This window comes from Alligator mississippiensis, chromosome 3 (genome assembly GCF_030867095.1).
Source record: "Alligator mississippiensis isolate rAllMis1 chromosome 3, rAllMis1, whole genome shotgun sequence".
NCBI classification, from domain to species: domain Eukaryota; kingdom Metazoa; phylum Chordata; order Crocodylia; family Alligatoridae; genus Alligator; species Alligator mississippiensis.
In genome coordinates, this window is record NC_081826.1 from 106,651,875 (window position 1) to 106,669,886 (window position 18,012).

The following is an 18,012-nucleotide window of genomic DNA, read 5'->3' on the forward strand; positions in this document are numbered from 1 at the left end:
ACAGCAGATTTTGGAAATCTTAATTTTGAGCTATATAAAATTTCTTTCTTATTTAAAATGGAGGAAATGAGAGCATTAAAACAGAATACATTTATTATGAATATTCACAAGAGGTTTTTTTTTACCTTTGTTTTCCTGATTTGATTTGATTTGATTTCTGTTGTCAGGATAGCAGGTTGAAATGTAATATAAAATCAACTTATGCAGTGTGTTTTCATGGCAAAGTTCAGAAAAGCATAACATAAGCAAAAATACTTCATCTTGGGTAGCAATGATAAAAACTAAGAAAAAAAATCAAATGTATGGTTTATTAAGTTATGTAAAACCAGAAATGTGCTTGTTTTGAAGATTGATTTATAATGCCTTGAGTTAAAGAGATTTATCTAGGATTCAAGTTACATTAACAGATTTATGATCAATACGATAAGACTTTTAAGCTGAAGAATGTTGTCCAAGGCAGATATGGGATCCCACAAAAGTCAATGGTGTTATTACCACTAAGTTTTAAAGTAAGCAAGATTAGATCCTATGACAGATGGCTTTTTCTTCCCTAATTCAGACCTAATCCTGTCCAGATTATCCATGCACGTAGCCCCATCTATATCAATAGAATTTTTTCATGTGAGTTAGACCAATGGTTCCCAAACTCTGAGAGATTGTGCACCACCAATTTAAAATGATATAACCTTAAGTACCACCAGCAAATTTTTGTCATATAAAGTACTTATAATAAATCCATTAACGCATACCACTGACAGGTTGTTTGCATATCACTGGTGGTACATGTACCACAGGTTGAGAAATGCTGAGTTAGACAACCAGGAGTAGTCCTTGCACTCAGAAATTTTGCTAAGAAAGCAGACTTTCAGTTTGCCCTACTTGATAATGTAAGTATCAGATCAGAGGTATGCAGTTGTGATATACCTCTCTAAATTCCAAGCATTTACAGCATAATGAAATATGATCTAGTTAGCTTTCTGATCAATGACTACATGTTATGTGTCAAATCATTCTAATAGATGAAACCAAGCCAAATAAGGAGTCTGATAAAACAGAAAGAAGTGCATTTAGCAACAGCTGGGCTCACATACTATTAAAAAAACAAAACAACTCCCCCCCTTGATCCATTAAGCCATTAAGCCAAATATAACTATAGAGATGGTGTTTGTTGTGCAACTTAATGTTTGGTCCATGCACTGTCTCTTTAACAAATATATTTATTTTTTTTACAAATTAGTTTTAGAGACTTTATGCTGACAAATCATTTTCCATGGTAATGATAAAAGTAACTCATTGATGACGCTAGCTATCTAGGGACTTGTCAACAATTGGAAATGAATGTGGACTAGAGTAGGGTAGGAATTTAAAGTGCAGTCACTATTCCTAATAAATACATGCATCATTAATATTATTCCGTGATAAGAATGCCTCCTTATTTACTACTTTAATATATGTTCAGGTATTCCTAAATAACCCAGTCTGTAGACAAGTTCTAAACTTGCCCTTTACTTGGGCACAGTTAGTTTAAGAGTAAATAGAATCATCCCCCAATAGAAACAAGATGCTCTTTTTTAAAGATAAAAGGCAGGGAGGGAGGAAGAGAAAACCTGACAAAAGCAAGGGAATTCCTGAGTATCTTTTTGGTCTTGTATTTCCCAGCACAAACAAATCAATCCTGCAAAGTAATGATCACTCCTGAGAGATTCTGAGCATCCTCCTGCCTCCAGTGGGAGCTGAAGGCATACAGACCTGAAGGACAAAGTGCCAACTGTGTTTGTGCTATAGGAATTCAGTGGGATGCATTGTAATTGTTTCTCTATGTCTGATGCAGCTCCTGGTTTCCATCATCCAATGAGCAGCAAAGAAGAAACATTAGGAGTTTCAGTTCCCCACCTAGAGCAGCTGCTGGGGGCACCCTGACACTTTTCTACAGGCTCCTGTTGGCCACTATTTCTATTGCATTACCTTCTCACTGCTTGCACATTAAACCCTAAATCTCTTTTAATTAAATTTACTGTCAATTATAGCTGTATTAGGAGGTGGTTGTTGTTGTTTTTAATCAAACTCGATTAATGTTTCTTCTTGATTTCTGAAATACTGTGTATCTGTATCTGCCCTTTCTGATACAAACAGGCTACTGGAACATCGCAGCTCCTTTTGAAGCATCAGTTTGCTTCAACGAGACCAGATTGGGCCCTTTTTGATTCAGCAACTGCATTTAAAGCAAAAGAAAATAGTGGGGAGGGAAGGGAGCTAACATTTTCAGAGAATTCTCTGGGAAGAGGAAAACAGCTCTCAGTGTAGCTGCTGTGAAATAATAATATGCAATACAGTTTGCACTTCATTTAAAATTCTATATTACTTTCCTAAATGCATACCCTTGCATGAGATGCACAGGACTGGAAGAAGACAGAAAGGCAATGAATAATGTATCAGAGACATTCCTCCAACCCAGAGACAGGTTGAAATTCTGATCTGTCCATTAAGTTTTAAGAAATAAATTAGGAAGAGATGGCTGCACTTGAAGAGGAAGAGGGGTTTCTACTGGAGATTCTGCAAATTCAGCGACACCAGTAACCTTCCAGAACATCTCTATTTTGGAGAAATCTGTTCACTGAACATCTTAACTAAGGTCAGAATCAGGGGTAAGTCCTTCTCACCTTGTCATGCTGACAAAGTTGAGGGCAGTGGAAAGTCTCAACTGATTATAATATGCAGGATTACAAAAAAAATTGTCAGGGGGCACATGTACACAAGGTACTAACTGTGCAGTACCTGAATAATACTACGCAGTAGCATATCACAGGACTAACAGTACTAATATGCTATTGGACAGTATTATTAGGCTACTGCGCAGTAACACCACTTAAAAGATATTCACAAATGCTACTGCACAGTAACTCTGGTTACTGTGCATTTATTTAGTACTTGATTATACAAATACTAAATAAATGTGCAGTAACCACTGAAGTAGCATCTTGTGCAGAGGAGCCCATGGAGTTAGCTTAGAAACTGCAAGATAAGGTCCCTGCTTCCCCTTTAGTGTCTACTTTCTGAGGGGACTCTGTTGGATAAATTATAACCAAAAGTAGATTTAAAATATGTTTTGAAATGGCTAATATTAATACAGTTATTTTCATGATTACTTTTTATTTCAATGGAAATATTTTTTCCATTTAGATTTATGCATGCCCCTGAAGGGTTTGAAAGCACAAAATACAGTCGTTGTGCATGAGAACCACAAAGTGTAAGTATCTAAAAGCAAAAGTGAATGTGACTAGTTTTTCATTTGCCAAACTTAATGAAGTGCCAAAGTAAACAAACAGCATAAATGGTAAGCATACATTGGATTTTTAAATTTTCTTCAATTTTAATAATCTGAGGTATTATAAGCAACACAGATAAGGATTTCTTAAGAATATAAGATTTTTTAACTTGTTGTGTCCCTTCAATGATAAATTTACAATGAATGACATCGCCATGATTTTCTAATACAACATATCCACCACTGACATGTTGCAAATATCTTTTCATTTAAGTTGTGGTAGAGGAGAGAATCTGACTAAAATACTCCAATCCACCCAGTCACATATGGACTTAATAGCAAGACAAATAAATATAAAAGAAAATAAGATATCTCACAAAAGATCTCTTTGAATGAGTACAGTCTCTCTCAAGCACACAATCAAATACTCTGATCCTTGGATAGAATTCAAAAAGCAAGAAGGATGTCATACCCATTGATGCTGAATTTTAAAATGTCCAGCATTTTGGTTACCTTGAGACAAAGATGATGAATTTGAATTCAACCTGAGGTGTCATCTTTTAGCATTTGGAATCAGTGACTTTTCCTGCTATGCAGTACAGAATGGAGTCTATACCCAGAACTCTTTGGACCCTGTGTATTAGAAGAAGAAGCTTATACAGGCAGTAAATAAACAAAACCAATATAACTTATGGTGAATTCACAGATACTGTATAAACCTGAAATCTCAGGCCTCCAATATCCCATCCCCATGTGCTGGCAAAGAAGCCAATAGAAACTGTTGATATGCCTGATGCTGGCAGGCAGAGTGAACATCCTCTTTTATTTAGCTTGGAGGGGAAAGATTTTGATCTGTCATCCTTAAGTGCTCCCACAATGTGTAGTCAGGCATTAGTGAACAAGCACATCAAATAAATATCAGATAAAAGCACCAAAATACACTCTGGAATGCAAAGAAACAATATATTTTAGGGCATGGTCGGTACGATATTCAAAGCCTCCATTGTTGCTTCTAGAAATGCCAGGACAATTCAGGAATGTCATTTCCTTGCCCAGTTCCAGATTGTAACTCAAGGATCAGGTAGCTCTCTCTCTCTTTCTAAAATGAGTCTATAAAGATCAGTTGGAAAGAGCAGACAAAACTGTTCATTGGTTAGTTTTACTTAGAGCTACAGATAGGTATGTGCTTTGTTTTATCTTACTGATCAAACTAGCTTACACTTTTAGCACAAAAAAATCAGAAAAGAAAAAAAAAGTTGATGAAAAACACGAACAAACACAAAAACGAAATAGGTTCCAATCGTGCAAATTTTGCTTCACTGGATAAAGCACTTCTTGACACAGTAATGTCCAGAATACCCCTTCCCCCAGAAAATACAGGACTGAAACTGAAGCCTTTTTTTTTGTTCATTTTGCTTTTTTTGTTATTGTTTTTTTTTCCCTTAAGGCTATACAACACAAAGAAAGAAAGCACTGAAAGAACATTTAATCGGGTGGTGGATTCTTCTGTCTCTGCAGGGAGCCTTTGACAAGCCATCGCGTGGTCCGAGCTACTTGTCTCATCAGGACAACAACAACAGAAAGGAAAAAAAAAAGTCAATGATCCCAACAATAAAATCCGAAATTGACTTTACAATCACAGATACAAATTGCTCAGGTCGATCATTTCATTTCTCCTAAAGATCACCGTCATCTAAAACTAATTAGAGGCGTAGGTTTCCGGAGGAATTGTCAATATTCAAAGCAAATATTGGAGTTTCGAAGGTCATCGTTCTTCTACCACGACAGTCTCACTGGGTGGGGGAAATAGTGTCATGTTCTGCCAAGTTCAGGGGGTCTCATTAAGGATGGACTCCTTGCTCCAGCTCGAAGGTCTGGCTCCCATTTGGTTTCTTTATAGTGGAAAAACTAAGAAGCCAGAAAAGGTTGAGTATTTCCACCCTCCCATGAGGTTCCCTCTTTCCAGTTTGAGATGCACTTTGTCTTCTCTTTCCATTAGGAGCAAGACTCCATTGCTGGCTGCTTCTCTGGTGACATCCTGGTCGCCTGCAAAAGCTGAAATCACCGGGTAGCCGTTTTGCATTAAACTTACCTAAAATGCAAAGAAACAAAATCTGAGGGTTTTTTTTCAACGTAACTTTTTATTTTCTTTTATGTATTTGTTTATTCACTTTCATGTATGTATGAATGTATGCCTCTATGAATGATTGTATGAATGCATGTATGTATGCATGTATGCATTGCTTTTAGGTATGTATGCATGTATGCATCTATGAATGATTGCATGAATGAATGTATGTATGCATTGCTTTTATGTATGTATGCAGGTATGCATCTATGAATAATTGCATGTATGCAATGTATATATGCAATGTATGCATGTATGTGTCTGCATGCATGTATGCATGCATGCTTGCCACTATGAATGCATGCATGCATCTGTAAATGTATGTATGCGTGCATGCATGCCTCTATGAATGTATGTAGGTATACATTTATGCATTTCTGAATGTATGCATGATGCATGCCTCTATGGATGTATGTATTCATGCATGCCTCTATGAATGCATTGTGTATGTATGATGTATGTATGCATACATGCATCTTTGTATGTATGTATGTATTTGTGACCAAAAGAAACAGGCAAGCTAAACTGAAAGGAATGGACAATTACTCTTATTTCACACCTATCACTTCATACAGCAGACAACATCTCTATTTAAATAATCAGGAAAGGTATTAATCCTTCCCTCCTCGTGTCTGTATGTAGGGACCCAGTGAAGGACCTCATGAGGTCCACATTTTAAAAACAAAGTACTCAGGTGAATAAAGCATCTAGTGAGGAGAGTGAAATCACTACCTACCTGGATAGTCTGTCTGTTATAGACCTTGACCACATGGAAACTGAAGCTATAAATCCCTTTCCGTGGTGCTACAAATATACTGGAAGCAAGATCAAAATGGTTGCCAATATTAACTAATACCTGGAAAGTAAATAAAACAAAGCAGAGAGAGAGAGAGAGAGAGAAATGAGGCTCCGCCTTAGTCCAGTGCCAGTAAAAATCCCCCATCAGCTCTATGTCCAATCTAAAGCCTATTCAAGATGGCAATTGCAATCCAATTAAGCCTGGGCTTCAGGGGGAAGGAGTCAGTTATCCAGGCGTTTAAAACGGATCACTGTTTATAACTGGATTTATTCATGCAGGACTGAACGCACAGCCTGGCTCAACAAGTGAGCAGCCTGCGCTCCCAGGGAAGGACAGGTGGGAAGCACAGACGGACGGGAAAAAAGAAGCAACAACTGTCAGTCACACAGGTCTTTCTAATGACATCACCCAAACTACATATCACCCCACTTTGGATGTGTTAAGCAGATATGTAAAGTCGTAAGATTTAGGAATGAGTCATCTGAGTGGGAGGAGGGAGGACTTCAATTTATATACATTTCAGTTCACTCCTCAGTCATACTTATTACACACACACACATTTATATACAGGGCATATTATACATGTATTTGTATACATGTCTACACATGCATATGCATACATGCGCACAGAAACACACCGATATTGGAGTTTCCAAGGTTGTCATTCTTCTGCTCGGAGAGTCTCACTGGGTGGGGAAATATTGTCCTGTTCTGTAAATTCAGGGGGGGTCTCAAGGATTGAGTCCGTATATATATGTACATGCACATTTATATGCATGCATGTGTAGACATTTATACAAATACATGTATAATGGTTGTATATGCATCGTACATAAATATGTGCGTGTGTGTAATGACCGAGGAGTTAACTGAAATGGGTATAAATATACAAATGAATGTACAATGTTTGAATATGCTGTGTATATCAATGAGTATATTTATATATTGAAAAATGTATATATGTATATATGTATGTATGTATATTTATATATTTAGTGTATTTATATATTGAAAAATAGATATATATATATATCTGTTTTTGAATATATATATTTATAGTATATTTATATACTGAAAAGCATATATCTATATATCTGTTGAAAAACAGATATATAGATGTTTCTCAATATATAAATATATTCATTGATATAAACCAAACATTGTACATTTATTTGTGGTCCTTCTCCTTCCCCTGTATATATGCACATATATATGTTTGTATGTGAATTGTATATCAATGTTTATATATATATATATATATATATATATATATAAATAAATATATATATATTTATATATATATATAAACAGACACATATATGTATCTGTTTTTCAATATATAAATATGCATATATAAAATATATAATATATTTATAATGTATAATATATTTATAATTTAAAATATAATTTTATATATATATGTATATATATACATGTGTGTGTGTGTGTGTGTATATATATATATATATATATATATATATATATATATATATATATATATATAAAATTGTGTGTGCATGTGCCTTGTCTATCAGGCAGTAGCTGTCCAGCAATATTATTAAAGACACTGCCTGATAGAGGTAAAAAAAAAATTGTAGGAGTTCAAGAATATCCCTTATTCTTGGTTTCAGGTGCTGAGCTTAGGGAAAGCCTCTTGCTGATAATATTACACACACATATGTACACGCATACACACACTCACATATAGATAAGTATATAACCTATGGACCGACGTGGATCTCATACATAATCCTGTGTGTAGGCGCCTGTGACTGCTCCATCCTCTCTCTGGAGGATTGGGCTGACCAGACCTAAATTAATCAGTGAGGTGTATTATAGCATCAGCAGGAGGCTCTCCCCAAGCTCGGCACCTGAAGCCAAAAAGAAGGGAAATTCTTGAAGTCCTACATTTTTTTTTAACCTCTAAGGCAGTGTCTTTAATGATATTGCTGGATGGCTACTCCCTGAGCCAAGTGAATGCTGCCAAGGAATTTGACATGGCAGCCAGGCACAGGGGCAGCCTGGCAGGAGCTCAGGGTGTGGTGATGTTATCCTGAGCCATCCAGATTTGGCATCTTCTACAGTGACAAGGTGAGCTGCCCGGGGCACAGGGCATCACTGAGGTCCAGGACATATCCTGATCCCCTAGAACTGTGGCCGAAGTGAGCTGGGAGTTCACCGGGATCAGGATTGAGCCCCAGCTGTTTCAGCCCAGTCTGATTCCTTCCTACACAGATGCGGTCCCGTCTCTCCCTCTCCCCTGCAGCCATCATGCCCGGGTTGCAGTAACTCTGCCTAGGCGCATACAGAAACCTTCCCAAGTGCAGTCAAAAAGAGCTGTCGCCGTGGCAAGAAAGCAAAACACAGCTACCTGAGGCAAGCAAAAGCTGAAGGCGCGCTGTGAAGAAGGTGTCCCACAAGTCCCTTATGTTCCCTGTCCTGCTGGGGTCTCTCCCTACCTCTGTCGGCAACCATTCTCTGAGCTGGACAGAAAAGGGGCGCAAGGAGGACATGTTGGGCATAAGTCTCTGCTTTCATCCCCCCCTGCCCCTCTCTCCCTGGAGACTGATGCTTCCCTGGATCTGACGGAGATCCAAGCGTCTCTGCTTAAGCCTCATGAAGGATGAAGGGACTGGCTGGGGGCCGGGGGGGGGGGGGTGATCTCAGCCCCCAGGGGTCTCAGATCCTCCCAGCCTCCATACAGATCTGCAGGCTTCCATGCTTCTTGCCCCTCTTCCTTAGCTGAAACCATGTCCACGGGTAAAGAAGGGAGCCACCCTCCCCCCCCCCCGCCATCCCCATGACCCTTCCCTCCACCCCAGAAGAACTAGGACCCCTGGCAGCCACCCTCAGTGTTCCTCTAGAGAAACAAGGGCAGGAGGGAGGTGATAGGAAACATGCTGGTGTGGACAAGGAAAAAAAAAGCCCAGGGAATGAGAAATGCCCACCAGATGTGGTAATCAAGGGAAAAGCATGGGCATGGGAAATGCCCACATGGGGAGTGGGGAGCCTCCTCTATAACCCTTCAGGCAGCAAAGAGGCTAGGCAGAAAAGACATGACTTCTAAGGAAAGACTGAGGGAACTGGGCTTATTTAGTCTAGAGGAGACTGAGAGGGGATTTAACAGCAGCCTTCAACTCCCTGAAGCAGTGGTTTAAAGAGGATGGAGCTAGACTGGCAGATGACAGAAGGAGCAACTAGGTCTCAAGTTGCAGCAAGGGAAGTGTAGGTTAGATCCTAGGAAGAACTGTCTCACCAGGAGGGGGATGAAGCACTGGAACAGGTTACCAGTAGAGCTCGTGGACTCTCCATCCTCGGAGGTTTTTAAGACCCGGCTAGACAAAGCCTTGGCTGCGACGATCTAGTTGGGGCTGGTCCTGCTTTGAGCAGGGGGTTGGATTAGATGAGCTCCGGAGGTCCCTGCCAACCCTCGTTTTTCTCTGAGTCTATGACTGAGTCTCGGGGGGGAGGGGGAAGGACCCTCTGGAGCTCAGCCAGACTATTTCCAGGCAGGGCTGAGAGGCTGCGCGAGCTCCGGGCTTCCCCCGCGGGTCCCGCCCGGGACCCCGCCCGGCGCGTCGCTCTCGCGTCGGAGCCCGGATCGCCCCGAGCAGCAGGCACCGACTCCGGCTCCAGCCACAAAGAAGCTGAACCGGACTCCCGTGGCCCCCTAGCCCGCCTCCGGGGTCCTGCCAAGGGACCTGCCGGGGCAGGAGGGAGATCTGGGCGGCAAAGCGCATGGGGTATCTCCGATCCTTAAGGAAACCCAACGCATCCTTCAGCTTGGGAGGGAGGGAGGGTTGCAGCCACAGCTCGAGTTCAGCCACACATCCAGAAGGGACTAAGCAGGGATTAAAGCAGGACCCTCCCCGACTATTGCTCCCCACAAGACCGGGGTAGACACAGTCTTGCCGGGGATGATCTAGTCGGGAATGGTCCTGTTGCAAACCTGGGTAGACACAACCTTGGCGATGATCTAGTTGGGAGAATGACCTAATTGGGGATGCTCCTATTGTTCCCCCCCCCCCCAACCCCACGCCAGGTAGACCCAGCTTTGTCGGGGATGACCTAGTTGGGGGGGAAGGGGGATGATCTAGTTGGGGAGGGTCTTATTGCTCCCTCCCTCAAAGACCGGGATACATACAGCGTCGACTGGGATGATCTAGTTGGGGATGGCCCTACTGCAAACCGAGGTAGACACAACCTTGGCGGGGATGATCTAGTGGGGGGGATGATCTTGTTGGGGATGGTCCTATTGCTCCCCGCCCTGTCCCCCAAGCCCGGGGTAGACATAGTCTTGGTATTGATGATCTAGTTGGGGGGATGACCTAGTTGGGGAGATGATCTAGTTGAGGGGGATGACCTAGTTGGGGATGGTCCTATTGCTCCCCCCACGCCAAGCCCAGGTTAAACACAGCCTGGGCGGGGATGATGTAGCTGGGAGGATTATCTGGTTGGGGATGGTCCTCTTGCCCCTTCCCCGGGGTAGACAGCCTCGGCGGGGATGATCTGGTTTGGGATGGTCCATTGCAAACTGGGGTAGACACAACCTTGGCGTAGATGATCTAGCTGGGGGGACGACCTAGCTGGGGCTTGTCCTACTTGTCCCCCCACGCCAAGCCCGGGGTAGTCACAGTCTCAGCGGGGATGATGTAGCTGCGAGGGGGACGGAGGGGGGTGATCTAGGTGGGGATGGTCCTCTTGCCCCCTCCCCGGGGTAGACACAGCCTTGGCGGGGATGATCTAGTTGCGGGGGGGATGATCTAGTTTGGGATGGTCCCATTGCAAACTGGGGTAGACGCAGCCTGGGCGGGGATGATGCAGCGGGGGGCGACGGCCCGGGGGGCAGGAGGGCGGCGGGGCCCGGGCTGACCTGGTCGAAGTAGATGGTCATGGTGCGGTTGCTCATCTCGGACGGCTCGTGGTTGGTGCTGCGCGTGGCCGAGAAGGCCACCTTGGCGCTGCCCGAGCGCACGGAGATGCCGAGCGAAGAGGTGATGGCGCCGTCCGCCGACGGGCTGGAGTCGCACACCACCAGGCACTTGCCCTCCAGCACGATGGGCTCCGTGTCGTTCTGCGCCCGCACCGGGCAGCCGGCGGGCAGCAGCAGCAGCAGCAGGGGCAGCGCCGCCGCCAGGCAGGAGCAGCAGCCCGCGGGCTCCGCCGCCGCCCCCCTCCGCCGCCGCGGCATCCTCGGCACGGCCCGGCAGCCGCTCCCGCTCCCGCTCCGCCCGGGCGCCGGCATGGGGGCTGCGCCTCTGCCCTCCGCCGCTCTCCGGCCCCGGGGGCGGGGGGGTGCCAAGGGGGCTAGGTCCTCCTCCTCCTCCTCCTCCGCGGCACGGCGTCCTCAAAGGGCGGGCGGCGCGCAGCCTGGCGACGGCAAAGCGAGCAGTGAGCCCGGCAGCCCGCGAGTATCTGGAGCCACCGGGCTGGCAGGCACCAGCCGCCAGGGCCCCCCCGAGCGCAGGGCCGGCCTCCCGCCCTTGCCTGGGCTCGCTAATTGGGCACATCCTCGCCCCCCCGCGCCCGCGCCCGGGGTGCTGCCGTGCAGCCCTTGGAGGCGGGAGGGGAAAGGCTCGGTCCTTTTTTTTTTCCCCAATTCTTCTTGCAAAAAGCAAATCCCCGCTCGCCAGCCTCAGATCCCCCCCCCCTTCCCTGCCAGCCCCTTTTGCCTCAGAGCAACACAGCCCCCCCTCCGCCCCCCATTCATTAATGCTCGTAATGAAGCAGCGCCCGGGGGCCCTCGCTCGGGCTTCTCCCTGCTGCCCTTCGGTGGCACGCCGCTCAGCCCCCGAGTTGGGACAAGACCGAGAGGAGACTTTAACAAAAAAAAAAAGGGGGTCTTTATACAAAAAAGGAGGGGGGGAGTAAGCCCCTTCCTACAGCACAGCTAGCTGTACTGGACGCCATCGCGGCTGAGGTGCCCCCCCCCAACGGACTGGCTGGAAGTGTGTTAACTCGCTATTTATTTCATCAGAGAAGCACAAAAAATGAGGGTTAGAAAGCAGCTCGGGAGGGCATTTAGTCCTGATCCAAGCAGGACCAGCTCCATCCAGATCATCCCAGCCAAGACTGGGTCTACCCCGGTCTTTGGGGAGGGAGGGGTGCAATGGGACCATCTCCAACCAGATCGAGCCAATGCTGTGTGAACCCGGTCCGGGGGGAGCGGGGGGAGAGAGAGAGAGAGTGTGTGTGTGTGTGTGTGTGTGGCGGGGGGCAATAGGACCACCCCAACTAGATCATCCCCCCCCCCCCCCAACTAGATCATCCTCGCCAAGGCTGTGGTACCCCGGTGGGGAGCTCATCCTTTGTCTTTTGGCACCGATTTGGAGTCTCTTCCAAAGGGCAGCAGAGCTGGGCTAGGCCGGATCCCCCCCCCCCTTTAAAACTCAGCAGGACATTTCAAATCCGGGGGGGGGGGGGCTTGAATCCCCCTCCCCCCCCCAGTACCCCCCCCCCCAGTCACACGGAAAACAACCTGACAGATGCTCCCTAAGAAGTTCCAGTCTCCCTCTTTAAAGAGAATTAAAACCTCGCTGGGGCATCACCCCCTCCCCGCCCCCCCCCCCCGTAAGTTCCTGATCATGGGGAGCTGTGTCCCTTACCCCCATCCTCATTTGGAATGGAGCAGCTAGTGGGATGGAGGGGGGGAGATGATGATTAGTTACCTGGTAGGTCCATGATGGGAGAGAGGAGGGCTGGCTAGGTAGCTGTCCGTGAAGTTGTATTGCTTAGAGAAAATGAGCTGAGATGGTGCTGGTAGAAAGAAAAGGAAACTGGAGTCGCCTCACTCTCTCCCGCCCATTGCCAATGATCCCCCCCTCTCCCTCCCTCCCCCCCCCCCCTCTCTCTCACACACACACACCCACACACACACACTGTTATATGGGGCTGGGGAACACGCCAGAGAGTCCCCCGTCCCCCCTCCCCTCACCTCCAGGCGTGGACACACATCCTAGCTTGCCCTGGGGAGACTCTCCCAGCAGGAGCCCCCTCTTCAGTGACCTCCCAGTCTGGGGGGGCTCTGCCCAGTGCCCTGAGCTGCATTCAGAACAGCTACACTCCTGCCATCCCTGGGAGCTGGGGGGGCAGGGGACTTTCTCCCACTCTTGTCCTTTCCCAGGGGGGCTTCCCTGTGCAAAGATTGCATCTGCCTGTTCCTTTCAGCTCCTTTGGCAGCCCTGCCTAGTTGGCAGCTTTCTTCTCCCACCCCCCAGTGAATTGGGATTGAACCAAAGGAAAGTCCACGCAGCTGTTTGCAGCTGGGCAGCTGTAGGGGTGGGCAGAGCCTCCAGAGGGGCCAGCCCCTGAGGCCCCGCTTCTGTCCCCTGAAACTTGAAGTGCTGGGTCCCCTGATTTCTTGAAGTGCTCGGTTCCTGAGCCCTTGCTTCCCAGGGACATCCACCCACGCTCAGACACACTGCCCAGCTGCTCCTGGTACAGGGCTGAGCCGCTCTCTGAAGAGTGGTAGCATAATGCCACCTAGCGGTGCCGCTTTGTGCCAGCCCTGGTTAGGGGATGCTCTTCTCTGGATACCAGGAGTGAGACGGCATGGGGTGGAATCGGGGGAAGGGAGACAGGTGGAGTTGGTTGGTTGTCGTAAGAGTAGCACCAGCTCGGGGATTTCAGGTAGGGGAAGAAAAAGGGGGCAACATGAGAAAGCCTTAAATTAGGATTTCTCCCTCCTCCCAGATCTAAGAGCCCTGCCTTTGCAGATCTGTCCTGTTCTGCAAAGCCAACGCTGCCAGGATGATGTACGTCTTCGTCAAGGTTATCATCCACTATTACTGGCTGCAAAACACTCACACACCTCACCACTCGCAGTTGCTTCGTGGCTCTTGCCAACACTAAAGAGAGGAAAAGAAAGCTTTTGCAAGTGAAGGGTCTGGATAAAGCAATAAAGACTCCGACTCTCCCCTCCTTAGGAGAAAAGGATGTTCTCAATCAGATCCTGGCTACCCTCATTGTGAGTAGCCATTGAGTTCAGTAGAAAAAGCCACATAAATAAAAACCACAAGATCAAGCCTTAAGTGATTTTCTTAGTTGTATCTCTATATCTTCACACAGATCCCCCCTTCTCAGAAGTAAAATCTCAAGACATTTTAGACAAGTCTTAAATGGCAACTGGTAATGATGCCAGTACCCAGAGAAGGGCAACATTTGCAGTCACATGTTGGTGACAACATTCTTCCCTCAGCTCTGAAAAAGCAGTACTCATCCTTCTCAAACCTTCTGTTTTAACCTCAGTGATTTGCACTGAGGAATCATGGCACCAAATGGCAGCTAAGAAAGTGTGCAGGGAATTACTAGCATACAGATTTGTTGAAAAAATAGAATTTTAATACTAAGTCTGAAACAAAATCATTTTACTGGAAGATTATCTATATAATCTTCCTTTTGATTGGGGTGGGGGGTTGAATCTGGAAAGCTGAAAATATTCCATCTGTAAAGTAATCCCCATGTTGTGTGAAGGAGGGGAAGGACCACACCACTACATTTCTGCTGGGCAGTTGCCATTATTTGTAGAGAGAAAGACCTGAAAAGGTTCAACTGTAGATCAGACCCCCACTCTGTTAGGCAATATACCAACAGGGTTGGCCCTGTGCTAAGACCTTATTCAATCTACAATCTTTATTGATGGGACCAGGTCATCATTTTTCCTTGTACATTTTGGGTATGTAAGGACCTTGGTCCCTAAATGTTACTGAAGAACAAAGGGCATCTAATGCATGTCACATGCTCCCTCATAAGGGCAACAGTCTGACCTGTGGTTTCTAGTTGGATTCCCATAGTTTTAAACTAGTTAACCAGTTCCAGTAATAACATCACTGGAATCTTCTCTCTAAGCACAAATGTAAAGGAGAAATAAGAGTATAGAAACATTTTTTTTTTTTGCCAGATATTCAATTGTATGAATTAGAAAGTAGCACTTCTAATTAAATATCATCAGTACAATGAACGTGCAGACTTTCGGAGGATCAATGGCTGACCGTAACACTTCTAAAATTTTCTTTTGTATGTGGCAATATTGAACTTTTCAAATTTGAAGTGAATAGCTCAAAGTAAATGTAATTCACTGAATTATGGAGTGACAGCAGTATGTGTTCTTTGCAGTCAATAAATAAAAATAAATTCATTGGGTTTAATTTTAGGACTGTCAGCCTTTTTTAAGTGAATTTGTTTCTTTTGAAAGGTGACAAAACTGACAGCCCTAAAGTCTTGAGTCCTCTCTGTATGCAAAGAGCAGGTAGAACAGTGACAGTAGCAATGTTAACTCTCTCATATCTGTACTGCTAGCAGGCCTTTTCCGTGATCTGAAGTAATAGATCCTCTCAGCTCACTTTGTAAGGTTCGACCTAGAAACTACTATGCAAAGCCTAAGCAAAAGTGAATGTTATGTGTCGAATGCCCATCTGCAATGATAAGGAGCAGACAGTCTTAGATAGAGGAAGCTTGAAAACAAAAAACAGAATCAGAGTTACTGGAACAAAGAGCTCATTAAAATACTAAAAATCACACCCCTAGGTGGGGAAGATATAGGCTAATGAAACATATATGTATGTTAATGAGATACATAGCTAAAACACAGGTATAGAGACATGCTCAGTAAAGAACTCCTTGCGTCACTCCTTTATAACCAATTAGCAAACAAGGATGCTTATGAAGATTCAACCTCTTGTATATAAGGGGCTCAGTATTAAATATGTGTGTGCTTGTCTTGTGAAATTATTCCGCTTGCACCTTTTATTGCTAGCAATAAATCTTTTTTATACTTTCACCCCTGGTATCTTTATTGGCCTTTGCATACTGGGCACGAACCCAGACTTGAGCTGGGGCCTAACAACTTGATCATTGGCCATTCAGCCTGAAATGTAATAATTTTCAGTCAAGACACTTATGGTATGATGTGGATACATGTCAAGTAGAAACTGAACTGACAACCAACCCTTTCTTTGGGTCATTTTTAGGTGCCTTTAATGTGAATCTCATTTAAACCAGCGAACTCAAGGTAAAGATTTGCCCTCATCTTCTTATTCAAGTCTTCAAGTAATAAGACATTTTGAGTGGTATCACCATTTTTTCCCTTGAATTTTTTTATTACTTAATATCTCTTACTATCAACTAGCTTCCAACAAAAATCACTAAACTGAATAGAATTTTATTTCTGAAATTTACCATTGTTTAGATTTATAATCTTGGTTTTACATATAGGGATAGACAAATAGAACACCTAAAAATTTAAAAGGTCCATTTCAACTGAAACTAGTACCCCTTTACACAAACATTGGGAGAATGTGTTAGGAGACAGAACTGCTTTTCTGACCTCCTTGTAGAAATTTGATACTGTGTTCAATTGGCCTATAATAGATTACTAAACACATCCCTACTAGATTACATTAGCTTTTGCAGAGTATTCAAGAATGATCTTGGTTTTGGTATAAAAACTATTTTGTCCCTTATAAACCAGCATTAAATCAAATCCTGGCCACCCTCATTGGAAGTAGCCATTGACTTCATTAGAAAAAGTCACATGAATAAAGGCTACAAAATAAAGTCTTTGCTTTGTGAATTGAGGACCATGATACCATATACATACATAGCTATCAGTTAGACAGAAGAAAGAAAACAAAATCACTGGCAGTGAGTGCAAAAAGTCTGTGTTATAGCTAGTTTAGCTTACAACTAGAAATGTATGTTTTAAAGAAGCATATACCATATTTACTCGAATATGAGATGACCCTGCAGTAAGATTCTATATATGAAAAATGTATACATTTGTTATAATTTTCCAAGTATAAAATTTAATTATTAGAGGTTTGCCATGAATTTGTCCCCTGCCCACTGCCACAGCATGGAAAATAATCTTGCTCTCTGCCCCCCCAACCCCCACACAGACACACACTTTTTTCCACTGCAACCCCCTTCCCCCTGTCTGACTGTCAGACCCTGCTCTTCCTGAACATGTGGAAGTGAGAGGCAAATTTGGAAAACATTGACCTTGAAATAAACATACGTGTAGTAATTTGTGTACAGGGCATCTACAGACTTAGTTACAACCTGCTCCAACTTTTAGTGCACATACTCCAGAAACACACTTTAAAACACTGCTTTTGCACCTGCTTAGATATGCATGATATTAGTCCAAAGCCAAAAGGCCCATGATTTACCTACACTTCATTGGTCTGGGTCCCAGCAGCCTTTCAAACCATGGTGAACCCAGAGCTCAGCACTGCTCAGGATGTATGTGTACTACAGATATCCCTCACATCATATGGCCATAAGCTACCAGAGAGCAGATTTAGACTGGATATTAGGAAGAACTTCTTCACAGTTAGAGTGGCCAAGGTCTGGAACGGACTCCCAAGGGAGGTGGTGCTCTCCCCTACCCTGGGGGTCTTCAAGAGGAGGTTAGATAAGCATCTAGCTGGGGTCATCTAAACCCAGCACTCTTTCTTGCTTATGCAGGGGGTCGGACTCGATGATCTATTGAGGTCCCTTCTGACCCTAACATCTATGAATCTATATGCAACAGACTGAGAGAGGAGGTGACACAGATTCTGGGTGAACAGTTTGAGGCCCCATTGAGTGATGTTTGCCAGGCATTTAAGGGAATTTAATATACTAAGGCTATTATACATTTAATTTGTGAATTAATAATAGTGTAACAGTTGACATGCGCTGGGATACTCTAGAGCAAAGCTTGAGGAAATGCACGTACGTTTTCATTCATAGTTTTCCTGTGATATTCTCTTTATATCTCATGGAATTGCTCAGGTTTTAACAGGGAAAGACAGCATGGTTTTGATTTTATTTAGAATG

The 18,012-nt window shown here is 44.4% G+C and overlaps 1 protein-coding gene across 1 annotated transcript; it reads right to left on the reverse strand.

The window, feature by feature from the left end:
* Positions 1–289: 289 nt before the first annotated feature.
* CBLN2 (cerebellin 2 precursor) lies at positions 290–13,525 on the reverse strand. Its single transcript, XM_006266655.4, has 5 exons — positions 13,127–13,525; positions 12,861–12,948; positions 11,066–11,562; positions 6,130–6,249; positions 290–5,357 (listed from the first exon to the last, which is right to left on the reverse strand). Exons 3-5 carry the CDS (start codon positions 11,435–11,437, stop codon positions 5,160–5,162), a joined length of 690 nt encoding a protein of 229 aa, XP_006266717.3. The 5' UTR covers positions 11,438–11,562; positions 12,861–12,948; positions 13,127–13,525; the 3' UTR covers positions 290–5,159.
* Between the last annotated feature and the right edge of the window lie 4,487 nt (positions 13,526–18,012).